Source organism: Pseudophryne corroboree, chromosome 8 (assembly GCF_028390025.1).
Source record: "Pseudophryne corroboree isolate aPseCor3 chromosome 8, aPseCor3.hap2, whole genome shotgun sequence".
NCBI classification, from domain to species: Eukaryota; Metazoa; Chordata; class Amphibia; order Anura; family Myobatrachidae; genus Pseudophryne; species Pseudophryne corroboree.
Window position 1 is genome coordinate 459,716,537 of NC_086451.1, and position 18,282 is coordinate 459,734,818.

At 49.0% G+C, this 18,282-nt stretch overlaps 1 protein-coding gene across 1 annotated transcript in view; it reads left to right on the plus strand.

Moving 5' to 3' along the window:
- The window catches only part of LOC134949965 (class I histocompatibility antigen, Gogo-B*0102 alpha chain-like), a 288,485-nt gene that overhangs the window by 54,919 nt on the left and 215,284 nt on the right, over window positions 1–18,282 (plus strand). Inside the window, exon 3 of the mRNA XM_063938645.1 lies at window positions 15,742–16,020. Coding sequence (XP_063794715.1) covers window positions 15,742–16,020 — 279 coding nt within the window. The remainder of the gene's footprint in view (window positions 1–15,741; window positions 16,021–18,282) is intronic.

The following is an 18,282-nucleotide window of genomic DNA, read 5'->3' on the forward strand; positions in this document are numbered from 1 at the left end:
AGGCGCTGTGTGCTGCTCTGAGCCTGGTCCTATGTAACACACGTGTACTGTGCCTGTCATCCCCTACCAGCTCATTCCCTGTCATCCTATTACTCCCCAGTCCTGTGTAATTACTGCCTGCTCCCACCTGTAGGCGCTGTGTGCTGCTCTGAGCCTGGTCCTATGTAACACACGTGTACTGTGCCTGTCATCACACTACCAGCTCATTCCCTGGTATCCTATTACTCCCCAGTCCTGTGTAATTACTGCCTGCTCCCACCTGTAGGCGCTGTACGCATGGTTCTATGTGCTGCACACCTACATGCAGCACATAGAACCATGGTGGTCATTCCGAGTTGTTCGCTCGGTAATTTTCTTTGCATCGCAGCGATTTTCCGCTAATTGCGCATGCGCAATGTTCGCACTGCGACTGCGCCAAGTAAATTTGCTATGAAGATTGCTATTTTACTCACGGCATTACAAGGTTTTTTCTTCGTTCTGGAGATCGGAGTGTGATTGACAGGAAGTGGGTGTTTCTGGGCGGAAACTGGACGTTTTATGGGTGTGTGTGTAAAAACGCTACAGTTTCTGGGAAAAACGCGGGAGTGGCTGGAGAAACGGAGGAGTGTCTGGGCGAACGCTGGGTGTGTTTGTGACGTCAAACCAGGAACGACAAGCACTGAACTGATCGCACTGGAAGAGTAAGTTTCGAAACTGCACAGAGAAGTCTTTTCGCAATATTGCGAATCTTTCGTTCGCAATTTTGATAAGCTAAGATTCACTCCCAGTAGGCGGCGGCTTAGCGTGTGCAAAGCTGCTAAAAGCAGCTTGCGAGCGAACAACTCGGAATGACCTCCACTGAGCGATGTAGGTAATTTATTGTTACCTACATCGCTGTAGTGTGTTCCCATCTTAAGTGCCAATTTTGACTATACTAGAAACTAGATTGTACACAAGATAGTCAAAATTGCCTATCTTTTCTTGCGATACCGACCCTGCGTGAGCGCACATTGGTATCGCAAGCTGTGTACATGTGATGACAGCCTGCATGTCGTGTCACACAGTGGTAAATGACTCGCTGTTACTTTCGTAGCCCTGGTCCTACCCATGTGTAATAACTAGTTCTGCCCTGGGGTAAGTTACCAGTATCAGGAACTTTGGGTGAGTATACTCTGTGGGAATCGACCAGGAGTTCTTCCGTCTTCGATCTTCGCAGAGAGATGATAGTGACCGCTCCCAAACCTCTTTAAACCAAACTAGTAAAATACAACTCAATTAATGGGCATTGTGACCCAGATTAAATATTTTATTATACTGGTCCGGCTTAGGCTGCGTTTCCTAATGAAACCTAAACAAGGAAGATTAATATGATAACACTCAACAGCAGTTGAACATTCAACAAATACAATAAAAGACGTTCACCACATTACTATCGGTACTGTGGAAAAAGAGGCTTTTCCTACAGTAACCACCTTACAGTCTGAGTACTCTGATTACCTCGTTGGTGCACATGTGATGATAACGTTGTGGTACCAATAAAGTCAAAATGATTCCTAACTAGGGAATTGCTGTATTCCTTGGAATATAGCCTCAGTTACTAGTCGCTTGAAACTTTAAGTAGTCGCGATGAACTGTTATATCGTACCTTGGTCCCTTACTATTGTATCCTTTTGTCACAGTAACAGCAGTTCTGCAGCTATAACAATGTAGCAACTTTGTAATCCTGCTCTAGTTGTGGCCGGTCTCACATAAAGCAAAGATGTTAGGTTCCTGGTGCTCAGAACAAGGGAGATGTTGCGTAGTGAGTCCTGAGCACCAGAACGTGACGCAGGAATAAGGTGTGGTGTGGAAATAGCCCCTAGCACCCTACCTCCATTGTTTCACCCGTGTGGTCAGTTCACGCCTGAGTGACTATGGTTTCTTGGGCCCACGGGAGCCGCGTTTGAAGGGCGGATTAGGTCTGCCCAACTCCGATGCCCCCAGGTCTTAGATTGAGACAAGGCGTGAACCGAGACAGGGGACCTCTAGCTAAAGCAAACAGAAGGCTAGGGGCTACTAACAACCCTAAAACTAAATATATGTGCGGCACGCCGCCAAAGGAAAAGAACAGCCAAAGAAATGCTGTCCACTCGCCGACACAATACTGTTGTGTACCGGCGGTGACAGCATAAGCAGAACCCTCTGCAAAACACAAGTAACAAATTATAACCAAAGAATACTGCGGCCTAGGCCAACGGACGTGGCAAAGCCGCTACTCACGGAACCGGTACAAATACTGGCAAATGGACTGGAACCCCCAAAGTAGCCGACACAGACTCTCAGAACCGGAGGACAGGCAGAATCCCAAACGACAGACCGGTGGACACCAAGAAGCCAGACACTCGCCCAGGCACAGACAAAGCCACAGGACTCCTGGACAGGAACGCTTCACGGCAGGACACAGGATCAGACACTGGAATCGACACTCAGGAACCGACACTGGAAGCTGCTAGACAGATACTGCTAGACAGGAGCTCAGGAACTGGCAGAGACTAGCTCAGAACTCAAGAACTCTGGAACTCAGGAAATATCACCAGCGTCTGTGAATTGCACTGAGCCAGAATATAACAGAGAGTCTTAATTAATTATGTCGTGCAGCTGCCCTGCTGCACAACTGAGAGGTGCAATCAACAGACAGGTGAGGCTGAACACATGGGAACAAGCTGCAATTACACAGACTCACCACCGGCAGCAAACAAGAGTATTCTTAAACCAGAGCAACGGGAAATCCTGGCCTGCAAGACAACTATAAACATAAAATAGGAATGAACCACTACCTGTGGTTCATAACAGTACCCTCTCCTTAAGGGTGAGCTCCGAACACCCCATGACACCCACGGGGAACATAAACAGAAGTATAACATAAAATACATAACCAAAATGCAAAACAGGAATGAGCCACAGCCGTGGCCCATAACATTACCCCCCCCCCCTTGAGGAGGGGTCAAAGGACCCCAAAATTCAGGTTATCCAAAACAAGGTATACATTAATAAACCTGACACTGTAATAAACAAACAAAGATAAGAAACAGAAACAAGCTGTGGCAACAGCTTGTAACAGTGCCCCCCTCTTGACGGTGGCCACTGGACACAAGACAAGGAAAAATTATTATTATTTTTTTTTTTTTATATCTCAAGGCAAGAGTCAATAATTATTTATTTTTCTTATTATTATTATTTTTCCAAAGTTCTTGAGGTCTGACCAAGGTAATTCCCCAAACATTGTCTGAACTGATGGTACCTCCCAGCAAGGCTGGGTTCAAATCAGAGATTGGTTTCTTAAACTTGGGAGCTGAACTTTCAGGCAAAGTACTCCTATTAGAAGAAGACAGAAAAGCACATCCTGCAGTCAAAACAACGGGCTGAGACTCTTGTGCCGAATTTACAGTATTTGGTGGACTCTCAGCAGACAAGACGGGTGACTTAGAGGAACCTGAACCAATTTCTTTGGAACCATATCTTTTAATAACTGCATCACTGAATGTTGGGGGATCCTGAAGAATGAGATCTTCAGCTTTCATTAGGCTGGTCGCCCACTCAAAAGGCTCTCCTCTAAAGGAATATATCAGATAGAGCACAAGGTTCTCTGTAGTGATGCCCAGAAATGGTCTAGACAACATAATGATGTAATAGTGTTTGTAAAGCGCCAGAAATTGGACTAAGTCCCCATCAAAGATTATAGATGTTGAGATATCAACAGAGTCAGGATCTGCTTCCTTCCCATCTGACTGACTAGAGTGCTTTGCTAGGACCTGGTCACTATTGACCTTACTCGAGGCTGAGACTTTCTGAACCCCACCTGGGGCAGTGACTTTCTGAACCCCACCTGGGGCAGTGGCCCTCGGAATCCCACCTGGGGCAGTGGCCCTCGGAACCCCACCCGGGGTAGCGACTTTCTGAACCCCAACCGGGGCAGTGACTTTCTGAACCCCACCCGGGGCAGTGACTTTCTGAACCCCACCCGGGGCAGTGGCCTTCGGGAACCCCGCTGGGGTCAGCACCTCGGATTCTTTTACTGGGACCAGGCCATCGGCCTCCCTCTCTGAGTCGATAATTATCGAAACTTCTCCCGGGACTATGACTTCCGGGACTTTTTCTGAAGCTATAACCTTCAGAACCTCCACTAACGCTATGCCTCTTAAGTTCTTTCCTGGGGAAGCGACCTCTAGACCCTTCTTTGGGGCTGCGTCTCTCGAGACCCCACTTGGGGATATTACTTCAAAGACCCCTTCTGGAGTTTTGCTTCTCGAGTTCCCTTCTAGAACCATGGTTTTAGATACCCTTTCTGGGGTTGCGCTTTTCAAGTCCTTACCTGGGGAAAAAGCTTCTGAGACCCCTTCTGGTATTGACACCTGAGCTATACTATTTGATGTCCCTCTATAACCTAGAGCATCGGGTACCGCTCCAGGACTCTGGGCACCGAGTACCGCTCCAGGACTCTGGGCACCGGGTACCGCTCCAGGACTCTGGGCTCCGGGTACCGCTCCAGAACTCTGGGCACCGGGTACCGCTCCAGAACTCTGGGCACCGGGTACCGCTCCAGAACTCTGGGCACCGGGTACCGCTCCAGAACTCTGGGCACCGGGTACCGCTCCAGAACTCTGGGCACCGGGTACCGCTCCAGAACCCTGGGCACCGGGCACCGCTCCAGGACCCTGGGCATCGGACACCGCTCCAGGACCCTGGGCATCGGGCACCGCTCCAGGGGTTTGCAACTTTGCTTCAACAGGAAAATCAAGAGAGGAGAGAAACATTCTCCTTTGGTTCCTGAATCTATAATGGGGCTCCCTAGCCCAAGGACCCCAATTATAGGACAGAGTGCTTTTTAGTGTGGGTTGTGTGACAAGTACCTCTTCCACAGTAGAGACAGGAGTAGGTCTTGTATCCTGACTAAACTTGGCCAGAGGGCAGATCTTGTTGCCACACTTTGGCTTGCGCAACTCACAGGTCTGCAAATAGTGGCATAAACCCCCACAATATAGGCATAAATCTAAGTTTCTGTGGCGCAGACGCTCCTCTTCTGAGAGCCTGGGCCGCAGAAAACTTTCAAACTGTTTCTCTCTAATTAAACCTGAGGATTCTCTTGTGACCATATTGTGAGCAAGAGTCTCTTTAGAGGTAGATGAACTCTCAATAACTTCTGGCAAGATAAGCAAAATTTTAGTCAGAAGGTTTTGCAGTTGCTTTAAGGATTGCTGCAAAACTTCCAGTCGCTCAGGTTTCAAAACACTGAAAGCAGAGTTCAGGGCTGAGAGAGATGCTTGCAGGGCTTGCATAGTAGGCATAGGAGGATTTCACACTAGACAAGACAAGACTAGACACGATTTTTAAACACCGGACTGGATTCTGCACAGTGAGTTCTAGACTGGACTGGATTCTAAACACCGGACTGGATTCTAAACACCGGACTGGATTCTGCACACTGAATTCAAGACAGGACTGGATTCTAAACACCGGACTGGATTCTGGACTAGATACTAGACCAAAAACAAACAAACTACTATTTAGCTTTGTTTCTTTTTTGTTGTATGGCTGGTGATAATGTTAGGTTCCTGGTGCTCAGAAGAAGGGAGATGTTGCGTAGTGAGTCCTGAGCACCAGAACGTGACACTGGAATGAGGTGTGGTGTGGAAATAGCCCCTAGCACCCTACCTCCATTGTTTCACCCGTGTGGTCAGTTCACGCCTGAGTGAATATGGTTTCTTGGGCCCACGGCAGCCGTGTTTGAAGGGCGGATTAGGTCTGCCCAACTCCGATGCCCCCAGGTCTTAGATTGAGACAAGGCGTGAACCGAGACAGGATAATAACAAGGGGACCTCTAGCTAAAGCAAACAGAAGGCTAGGGGCTACTAACAACCCTAAAACTAAATATATGTGCGGCACGCCGCCAAAGGAAAAGAACAACCAAAGAAATGCTGTCCACTCGCCAACACAATACTGTTGTGTACAGGCGGTGACAGCATAAGCAGAACCCTCTGCAAAACACCAGTAACAAATTATAACCAAAGAATACTGCGGCCTAGGCCGACGGACGCGGCAAAGCCGCTACTCACGGAACCGGTACAAATACTGGCAAATGGACTGGAACCCCCAAAGTAGCCAACACAGACTCTCAGAACCGGAGGACAGGCAGAATCCCAAACGACAGACCGGTGGACACCAAGAAGCCAGACACTCACCCAGGCACAGACAAAGCCACAGGACTCCTGGACAGGAACGCTTCACGGCAAGACACAGGATCAGACACTGGAATCGACACTCAGGAACCGACACTGGAAGCAGCTAGACAGATACTGCTAGACAGGAGCTCAGGAACTGGCAGAGACTAGCTAAGAACTCAAGAACTCTGGAACTCAGGAAATATCACCAGCGTCTGTGAATTGCACTGAGCCAGAATATAACAGAGAGTCTTAATTAATTATGTCGTGCAGCTGCCCTGCTGCACAACTGAGAGGTGCAATCAACAGACAGGTGAGGCTGAACACATGGGAACAAGCTGCAATTACACAGACTCACCACCGGCAGCAAACAAGAGTATTCTTAAACCAGAGCAACGGGAAATCCTGGCCTGCAAGACAACTATAAACATAAAATAGGAATGAACCACTACCTGTGGTTCATAACAAAAGGGAACATGCAATGAGTTAGTGAATAGCGGGCGGTGATGCACTTAACAGATTCCCTGTCTAGCAGTGAGGATTAGTAGATCTACATCCGACAGCCTTAACTTCTATCTCTGAGCGGAGTTTATGCACCCGTTGGTCGGGTCTCAGGCGTGGTAGGTATCAAGTATCCTCTCTACACGCAGTGTCGGCCTACCGAGACGGGTATTGGGCGCTGTGAGTTCAGTGTTTGGTAGTGTAGTGTCCCTTTTACTCTCTGCCTGAACTTTACTCTCTGAACTTAAGCAGACTGTCTACTTTTCAAAACGAAAGTTTCTGAGATTGCATAAGAGTAATGCTCCGTGACTACACGGCCACTAGTAGGCAAGCACCAATGGTAAAACTGTGTGTAAGGTAAGGCGGGATCACTAACTCGGGTGGTAATGGTGAATTAGCTCTCTCTCTTAATTGCTGCAAACTGAGTCCAATATAGTCTACCTGTCAGGGTGCTCCGGCTACCCCTCCCGCTGTCACTCCTAGCTGCGGTCTCCTCCCGGGGGCCGGCTTAGTTCGAAAAGTGCCGCTCGCTCCTGCTGTTGACTGCTCTTGTTAGGCAGCCTCCCGCTGTTACTCATTGCTCAGGGCCCTGGCCTCCAGGGTGTTATACCGGGCAGTGCCGCCTCCGAAACACTCGGAGGGACTTCAGACTCTGGCGGCCTTTCAGATGTCTCCGCCCCCAGCCATGTCCGAAACCGCCCAGAAGCCTCTCCTGCTCTCCTCCTCCTCTGGTGTCAGTCTCTGCTGCCAGAGCTTGCTGCCGCTCACCGCCGCTGCCCGTTCACCAGCCGCACTTCACCGAGAGTCAGGTATTGCTGATGTCCGGGACCGCACTCCTCTCTGTCCGGCTCGTAGATCCACCGCACACCAGACCCCCTCCGCTATAATGGTCAGTCCGCACTCTCCCTTCGTTTCTTCCTACACGAGCCTGCTGTAGGAGCCCCTGGAATCCTCATCCCCACTGGAGCCGGCACGTGAACAGAAAGTTCTGGGACTGCCACGCGCCACCTCCAGTGGGGATGAGGCTCTCTGTTTGTCCACTGCCACCAATGTTTGGCATAGCCACAGCATAACTATGGCCATACCCCACTGTCACCAATGCATGGGGGCACAACACACAAGGCCCTGTAGCTGCACATACATATATATATATATATATATATACACACTGCTCAAAAAAATAAAGGGAACACTAAAATAACACATCCTAGATCCGAATGAATTAAATATTCTTATTAAATACTTTGTTCTTTACATAGTTGAATGTGCTGACAACAAAATCACACAAAAATTATCAATGGAAATCGAATTTATTAACCCATGGAGGTCTGGATTTGGAGTCCCCCTCAAAATTAAAGTGGAAAAACACACTACAGGCTGATCCAACTGTGATGTAATGTCCTTAAAACAAGTAAAAATGAGGCTCAGCAGTGAGTGTGGCCTCCACGTGCCTGTATGACCTCCCTACAACCCACACAAGTAGCTCAGGTAGTGCAGCTCATCCAGGATGGCACATCAATGCGAGCTGTGGCAAGAAGGTTTGCTGTGTCTGTCAGCGTAGTGTCCAGAGCATGCAGGCGCTACCTGGAGACAGGCCAGTACATCAGGACACGAGGCGGAGGCCGTAGGAGGGCAACAACCCAGCAGCAGGACCGCTACCTCCGCCTTTGTGCAAGGAGGAACAGGAGGAGCACTGCCAGAGCCCTGCAAAATGACCTCCAGCAAGCCACAAATGTGCATGTGTCTACTCAAACAATCAGAAACAGACTCCATGAGGGTGGTATGAGGGCCCGACGTCCACAGGTGGGGGTTGTGCTTACAGCCCAACACCGTGCAGGACATTTGGCATTTGCCAGAGAACATTAAGATTGGCAAATTTGCCACTGGCGCCCTGTGCTCTTCACAGATGAAAGCAGGTTCTCACTGAGCACATGACAGACATGACAGAGTCTGGAGACACCAAGGAGAACGTTCTGCTGCCTGCAACATCCTCCAGCATGACCGGTTTGCCAGTGGGTCAGTAATGGTGTGGGGTGGCATTTCTTTGGGGGGCCGCACAGCCCTCCATGTGCTCACCAGAGGTAGCCTGACTGCCATTAGGTACCGAGATGAGATCCTCAGACCCCTTGTGAGGCCATATGCTGGTGAGGTTGGCCCTGGGTTACTCCTAAGGCAAGACAATGCTAGACCTCATGTGTCTGGAGTGTGAGGCAAGACGAAGGCATTGATGCTATGGACTGGCCCGCCCGTTCCCCAGACCTGAATCCAATTGAGCACATCTGGGACATCATGTCTCGCTCCATCCACCAACGCCACGTTGCACCACAGACTGTCCAGGAGTTGGCGGATGCTTTAGTCCAGGTCTGGGAGGAGATCCCTCAGGAGACCATCTGCCACCTCATCAGGAGCATGCCCAGGCATTGTAGGGAGGTCATACAGGCACGTGGAGGCCACACTACTGAGCCTCATTTTGACTTGTTTTAAGGACATTACATCAAAGTTGGATCAGCCTGTAGTGTGTTTTTCCACTTTAATTTTGAGGGGGACTCCAAATCCAGACCTCCATGGGTTAATAAATTTGATTTCCATTGATAATTTTTGTGTGATTTTGTTGTCAGCACATTCAACTATGTAAAGAACAAAGTATTTAATAAGAATATTTCATTCATTTAGATCTAGGATGTTATTTTAGGGTTCCCTTTATTTTTTTGAGCAGTGTATATATATATATATATATATATATATATAGAGGCACTTACAATACTCTAGTATCCCGCAGTGAGGGCATATATTTTTATATAGAGATATATCAATTTTCCCTCAATATGCCAGCACCACACACATTTAATCCTGCCATAACTATGAATTACTTAGTATGCACGTAAGGGGTGTAGCAGGGTACTACACATGGACTCCGCAGCGCAGCGATGAAGCAAAAAAACGGCACTTCTGCGCATGCATATTAGGCGTAATGTGCACGCGCGACGTACTTTCACAATGGCCGATGTAGTTTCACACAAAGTTTAGTGAAGCTTTTCTGTCGCACTGCTGGCCGCAGAGTGATTGACATGAATTGGGCGTTTCTGGGTGTCAACTGACCGTTTTCAGGGAGTGTTGGAAAAAACGCAGGCGTGCCAGGAAAAACGCAGGCGTGGCTGGCCGAACGCAGGGCATGTTCGTGACGTCAAATCCGGAACTGAACAGTCTGAAGTGATCGCAAGCGCTGAGTAGGTCTGGAGCTACTCTGAAACTGCACAAAATTATTTTGCAGCCGCTCTGCGATCCTTTCGTTCACACTTCTGCTAAGTTAAAATACGCTCCCAGTGGGAGGCGGCATAGCGTTTGCACGGCTGCTAAAAACAGCTAGCGAGCGATCAACTCGGAATGACCCCCCTCGTCTCCACTCCTCACTGACCAGCTTGTGTGATGAATAGACAGGGGAGGGTAAAAAAAGAGCAGTGCCCTCTACTGGTGAGAGAGAGATCTGCACAGAAGGTCAGAGAGTGGAGGTACTTCTGAAGTGCAGCCGCTGACTAGGCATTGCGGTGCCGTCAGTGTCGAGAATTCGTGGTGAAGGGCGCTGTGTGAGCTGGTATCCCACGCCAGGAGACACAGGAATACTGCCGGCGTGTAACTGCAAGAGTAAGCAGGCATCTGTAATCCTAGATTACTGTGGGGAGCTAGTAGGTGAGATACCATACTGGCATGTAATTGTTACTGTTATAGTGTACTGTGTGTGTATATTTACTATAAAGGGCATTTGCCATTTTACTAAAACTGTTAACCTGAGTGATCAGAGAATCTGTATCCTCACTGTACACACGGTGCAATATGTGATAACTTTTCTTACAATTTTGACTATATAGTAAAATCGTAAGCACACATCGCACCGTGTGTAAGGACCCTGTAAGAGTTTCCATATGGGGCTCTGTTGTGGGGTACCACAGTAATATAATGTACTATCAGATGTACACCACCAGGGGACGCTCATTGGTCAGTGACTCCAAGGAGGGACCCAATATTCTTTGGGGAGGTGGGGTTCCGACTTCCCGAGGCATTGTAGTCCTGGGCTGACCAGTTTGGGGGTAGTTAATGTTATAGCAGGTGGTCCCCATGCTGTACTCCCCCACTACCGTTATCATCTGGATGGTTCAGCCCGGTACTGGTTACTGGATGTGACACTTATGTTATTATTGTAATTATTGCACTAGACATCTTCTATTATGTCCCCAATTTCTAGCTGATAGCTTATCATCTCCAGGTTATAGTGCACATACTGTATATTCATTATATAATCCCCATGTCTTATTTATTCGCAGCATACTCCATGTTTCCTCTGTCATTAATTGTATTGAGGGATATCAGTGTTATGTCACCCTGTAACAGCGGCACATTGTGTCACATCAGTGTTATGTCACCCTGTAACAGCGGCACATTGTGTCACATCAGTGTTATGTCACCCTGTAACAGCGGCAGATTGCAGGATATCAGTGTTATGTCACCCTGTAACAGCGGCACATTTCGGGATATCAGTGTTATGTCACCCTGTAACAGCGGCACATTGCAGGATATCAGTGTTATGTCACCCTGTAACAGCGGCACATTGCAGGATATCAGTGTTATGTCACCCTGTAACAGCGGCACATTGTGTCACATCAGTGTTATGTCACCCTGTAACAGCGGCACATTGCAGGATATCAGTGTTATGTCACCCTGTAACAGCGGCACATTTCGGGATATCAGTATTGTCACCCACGTAACGGCGGCACATTGCAGGATATCAGTGTTATGTCACCCTGTAACAGCGGCACATTTCGGGATATCAGTATTGTCACCCACGTAACGGCGGCACATTGCGGGATATCAGTATTATCACCCTGTAACGGTGGCACATTGCAGTATATCAGTATTGTCACCCCGTAACGGCAGCACACTGCGGGATATCAGTGTTATGTCATATGTCATCGGGCCCTAGCCCTATGTACTTAGCCTTGGAGAGAGATAAAGTGGATAAAGATAAACTACCAACCAACCAACCAACCAACCAGCTCTTGACATTTTTCAATCACAGTCTGTAACATGGCAGTTAGGAGCTAATTGGCACTTTATCTCTCTCCACTTTATCTCTCTCAAAGGCTTAGCACATAGACCCCATAGTCTATACCCCTGACACCCTGTGTCCTCTGAGCACTCCCACGTCACCCCTTTGACACCTTGACACATAGGGGGGCATTTATATCGCTCTCACAGAGAGATGCTCTGCAGAAACAGGCAGTGGTGGATTTAGCGGGGGCGATAAGGGTGATCGCCACCCGTAACACACAGCCACAGCTCCGCCCACTTACTGTTCCTGCGGTCATCAGAAGTCGGGTGGAGATGTGGTTGCTGGCTGAGAACTGGCTGCGAATGCCACGTTTAGTCAGGCCTAGGGGCAGACTTTGTACGGGAGTAACACCGAGCCGCGCTCCCAGCAATGGAGGAGACCTTTCCCCTACTTCCCGCCTCCCTCTCAGGCAGCCTGAGCAGCATCATGGTGGCCCTCAGCAAGTCCATCCCGCACAGCTGCTATGAGATCAGTCACACCTGATCAAGTCCGTCCCGCACAGCTGCTATGAGATCGGGCACACCTGGAACCCGTCCTGCTTCACCTCCTACCTGCAGATCACACAGAGCGCCATGGAGGATACCCTGAAGATCTATGCTCCCCTCTACTTGGTGAGACTGCTGGCTGGCTGGGAGAGGGGGCCCAGAGGATGAGGTTCCCTACCACTGCTGTCTTCCTGCTGTCACTTTGCACACACTGTATATACTGTACATGTATGTATATGTGCATATCTATATACATGTATGCAGAAATAAACTGCATATCCTCCTGTCCACGTTCGCTGGGACACTATTGTAGGTGCAGGATATAGCGGGGGCTGAACAGCCACTGCAAGTGCAAAGGGTAAGATCTCTTGGTCTCTGCAGCACATAGCTGTGATTTAGTAGCCTCACTGTAGATTCCCAGGGATCCCTGTATCACTTATAGCATGTCACATATGGGCTAAGGGGGTAGAAGCCAGTGACACCAACGCTAGTGATGCCACTGCTCCTAGATCCGCCCCTGGGAACAGGCTACACCAGCAGTAATGGGGGGGGGGGGGGGATGCCGGGTATATACTGTATACATCTGCTCTAACATTCCCTGGTGTCTCTCTGTATCTATTGCTGCTAAGTCCCAGCATGTCCAGCAGTTGCACCTGGCTGTATAACGTGTGTCTCACCCACTGTCTGTGTGGGGTTAGGTATAGGTGATCGACAGTTACCATGCCGATGCCTGGATCCCGGTGTGTAGAATCCCTTGTGGGCTCGGTGGCGAGCTGCGCTTACCACAGGTTCTATCTTCACTCTATGGGTGTCGTGGACACCCACGAGTGGGAATAGTCCCTGTTAGTTGGCATTCCGACTGTCGGTCTTTTGAGTGGGCGGGATGTAGGCGTCGGTATTGTGTCCGGTGGTCTCCTGACCACCAGTCACATAACTACTGTACACACCACGTGTATATATAATATATTGAGGGCGAGGACATAGGGAAGCTGTAACCCCTCATTATATAATGTCCCCATTACATCATGTATGTCCCTTATGTGTGATGTATGCAGTCCTTAAAGTGGTCCTAGAGAGGTGGTGGAACTCATCCCCCCTCCCCCACGCCCGTGAAATAAAGACATTGCGTGTGTGTCAAAAGGGGCGTGGTCTCAAAGAAAGGGCGTGGTCGCCCAATAGTATCCCTAGTTCACATTATGCTGCACAGTAGCACAATCTTATTAACATTGCACCACATAGTAGTGTCCCTTATTGTTATGACACACATTAGTGCCCCTTATACACAAGGCCCACAGTATTAGCACCCCAAATAAACATAATGCCCACAGCAAGTGCCCCTTATACAATGCCCACTGTAGTGGTAGTGCCCACAGTTGTCGTGCCCCTTATGTAGAGTTTATAGTATTGGTGCCCCTTATACAGTGCCCCTTATGTCCCCAAGAGTGATGCCCCTTATGCAATGCCCTCATTAGTATTGCCCCAGTAGTAATGCCCCCAGTGGTAATGCCCCGTGTAGTGTTGCACCCAGTAGTAATGTCCCTGTAGTAATGCCCCCAGCAGTTATGCCCCCAGTCAGTAGGTATGCCCCCAGTAGATATGCACCCTGTAGTTATGCCCCAGTAGATTTGTCCCCAGTAGATATGGCCCCAGTCAGTATTTATGCCCCCAGTCAGTAGCTATAACCCCAGTAGTTATGCCCCTTGTAGTTATGCACTCAGTAGATATACCCCCAGTCAGATGTTATGCCCCCTGTAGTTGTGCCCCAGTAGACGTGCCTCCAGTAGATGTGCCCTGAGCAGTTGTGCCCCCATCAGTTATGCCCCCCAGTCAGGAGTTATGCCCCCCCTAGTAGCACCGCTTCCACACATACACTAAAAAAAACCCACAATACTCACCAGCCCCGCTCCTGCTTCCGGACCGCTGCTGCCCTCCGCCTGGCCGCCCGCTCTTCGGATCTATGGGAGAGACGTCATGACGTCTCTTCCATAGCACCGCACAACACACACTGCCTGAGCTGGAAGCCAGAGCTCAGGAGTGAGCTTCGACCTCCGGCGGCCACTGACTGAGGGGAAGAAGCTGGCGCCCAGCCTTCTCCCTGGGTTAGGAGAGCCGGAGGAGGCGGAACTGCGTTCCGGCTCCAAATGGAACAGACAGAACGCAGTTTTGCCCCATTCCGGCTCGCTTTAACCTCTGGATGTATGGTATTAGCTCAGCACATGGAGCCCCTGAGGTCAGTATAATACCCCTTTTACACCGGCCGCATATAACACGGGTTATTGCACATGAACGTGCATAACCCGTGTCGCTGCTCGTGTAAAAGGGCAGAGTTGGAATAATCCGGGTCGAGTGACTCGGTATTCCAACTCGGGTAGTTTGCAGGGTTGAACACGTGTTCAATCCGGCACGACCCGGCTTCCCGTTTACACTCTAAGTGCGGGCGCGCCGGGCAGCGCTTGGAGATCATGTGATCTCCAAGCGCCGCCCCCATTGCGTCACCGGCATATTGCCAGGTTGCTGAGTACAGTGTGAAAGGGGGCTGACGCGGGTCGCAGCCGGGTAGCACCCGTGTCAGGCTCCCGGCTGCGACCCGCTATTTGGGTGTAAAAGCGGTATTAGTAACCTGCTGCAGCACATCAGTAACTTGCTCTGAGTATTACATACACTCCAGTGTCACATTAGTAACAAGTAGACGTGTAGGTGATAAATGATTTTACCTCATGTTCTTCTAACCATTGTTACTGATGTTCTGGGGCAGGTGACCTCAGGGGCCGTATGTTCTGTGCCTGTGATTTATTATATTGTGATTATATACTGGTGACATCTTACACCATGCCATACAGTGACTGATCCCCCCCCCACCACCACCACCACCTCCTCTTCTGTACAATGGTTCCATCCACTACTGTCTATAACTCAGTGTGATTGGTTGTTACAAATTGGAGGGAAACTGCAGCCAATAAGCTACCTGCAAGAAGACTTCACAGCTGATTGGTTACACTAAATGGCAAGCTGTTTTATCGGCCAATCAGTGATGAGCAGCTTCTCCTCAGTGATAGAATATAAATGTGTTCCTCACACTGTGATTGATCCTCTTATTCCTGTTCCTATTGGATGGTCAGATCATGTGACCTGGTGTCTTCCCAGTAACATGTTACACACATTGCATATTACATGTTACACATGACATGTCACACATTATTACATGTTACACACGTGATGTCACACACTTTGCATGTTATATGTTACACATGTGATGTCAGACACATTATATGTTATAGACGTGATGTCACATATCCATATTACATATTACACATGACATGTCAAACACTATTACATATTACACGCGTGATGTTACAAACATGGAATATTACATGTTGCACACGTGATATCACACACATTGTATACTACACATTACACACGTGACATGACAGCACATATACTGCTCCCGTGTAACATGTTCCTGTGCTGTGTGCAGGTCTCCATTCCTTCCAGATGATGCGCAGCTGTGAGCTGAGAGATGACGGCAGCACCGCGGGGTATCAGCAGTACGGATATGACGGGAGAGATCTCATTCACCTGGACACAGAGAGCTGGATCTATATCCCCACCATGCACGAGGCTCAGATCACTGCACAGAGATGGAACAGACCAGATGTACAAGAGATAGAGAGACAGAGGATTTATCTGCAGAATACCTGTATAGAGTGGCTGAAGGGACACATCAACAATGGGAGAGAGGATCTGGAGAAGAGAGGTGACACCACACATTATATACACCGTATCTATATACCTGTATCACATTTATATTACACCTCATCATACATCCCTATCGGTTATACTGAAAGATGAACCGTCACCCCAGTCTGAGGTCAAGAGCGCTCTGGAGCAGGTTTTCATCCAGGATGTCTCTGTACATTGCTGCTTTCATCTTTCCCTTTATCCTGACTAGTCTCCCAATTCCTGCCGCTGAAAAACATCCCCACAGCATGATGCCGCCACCACCATGCTTCACTGTAGGGATGGTATTGGCCTGGTGATGAGCGGTGCCTGGTTTGATCCAAACATGACACCTGGCACTCACGCCAAACAGTTAAAACTTTGTCTCATCAGACCAGTTTCTCATGGTCTGAGAGTCCTTCAGGTGCATTTTGGCAAACTCCAGGCGGGTTGCCATGTGCTTTTTACTAAGGAGTGGCTTCCGTCTGGCCATTCTACCATACAGGCCTGATTGGTGGATTGCTACATAGATGGTTGTCCTTCTGACAGGTTCTCCTCTCTCTACAGAGGAATGCTGTAGCTCTGACAGAGTGACCATTGGGTTCTTGGTCACCTCCCTGACTAAGGCCCTTCTCCCCTGATCACTTAGTTTAGAGGACTGGCCAGCTCTTGGAAGAGTCCTGGTGGTTCTGAACTTCTTCTATTTACGGATGATGGAGGCCCCTGTACTCATTGGGACCTTCAAAGCAGCAGATATTTTTCTGTACCCTTCCCCAGATTTGTGACTCGAGACAATCCTCTCTCGGAGGTCTTCAGAATGAAAATCAGCTTTATTGGCCAGGTATACTTGCGTATACTAGGAATTTGTCTTCGGTTTGCTATACAACCGCCAAGTAGGTAACAGATAAGCAGGTGGGGGGCAAGTAAAGTCAGACAGACAGGTATACCGTAGGGACACAAGTAAGTTACATGTACGTCTAGTCAGTCAATGTTCAGGAGTTCAGCAGGCGGACCGCTTGGGGAAAGAAACTTTTGAGGCTTCTGGTGGACCCAGCAGGGATAGCCCTGTAACGCCTGCCTGAAGGAAGCAAGTTAAACATGCTGTGGCCGAGGTGTAGCTGGTCCTTTACTACCTTTGTTGCCCGCTTTAAAGCTCTGGACAGGTACAGGTCCTGGACTGAGGGAAGGTCGGCCCCAATGATCTTCTCTGCGGTTCTGACAGTATCGAGGAGCACAGTACCGACTCTACAATCGCGGAGTAGAAGAGGAGCAGAAGCTTCTGTGAGATGCTGAACTTCCTTAGTTGCCTGAGGAAGAACAACCTCAGCTGTGCTTTGCTGACAGTGGCGTCAGCATTGGACCCCCATTTAAGTTCCTGGGAGATTGTGGTCCCCAGGAACTTGAAAGAGTCTACTAGCGATACCACACTGTCAGCAATCATTAGCGGAGGTGCACTAGCTGACTTCTTCCTGAAGTTCACTATCATCTCAACAGTTTTGAGGGGGTTGAGCTCAAGGTTGTTGTCACTGCACCACTGGGCCAACCGGTCTACTTCCCGTCTATAGGCCGGTTCGTCCCCGTCCTTGATGAGGCCGATGACGGTGGTGAGTCGGTGAATTTGATGATCTTTACTGATTGCGCCTCTGAGGTACAGTCATTTGTGTACAGGGAGAAGAGCAGGGGTAAGAGGACACAGCCCTGAGAGGCCCATGTACTAATGGACTGCGCTTGAGAGGTGAATTCCCCCGCTTTCACCACCTGTGTCCTATCTATCAGGAAGCCTACTATCCAGGAACAGGTAGCTTCAGGGACCAGTAGCCGAAGTAATTTGGGGTGGAGGATGCTGGGGATGATTGTATTGAAGGCCAAGCTGAAATCTACAAATAGGACCCTCGCGGAGTTACCGGGAATGTCTAGGTGCTGTAGAATGTAGTGCAGGCCCAGGTTGACTGCATCTTCGACTCACCGATTCAATCGATAGGCAAACTGGAGGGGGTCCAATTGGGGACCAGTCACAGTTTTAAGGTGATTCAAAACCAGACGATCAAACATTTTCATAACCACAGACGTCAGTGCTATCGGTCTGTAGTCATTCAGGTTCGTGATAGAGGGTTTCTTGGGGACCGGGATGATAGTGGACTTTTTAAGGCAAGAAGGGTCTTTCTCTAGCTCCAGCGATTTGACTTCATGCTTGGTTTGTGCTCAGACATACACTGTCAAGTGTGGGACATTATATAGCTGTCAAGTGTGGGACTCTATATAGACAGGTGCGTGCCTTTCCAAATCATGTCCAATCAAC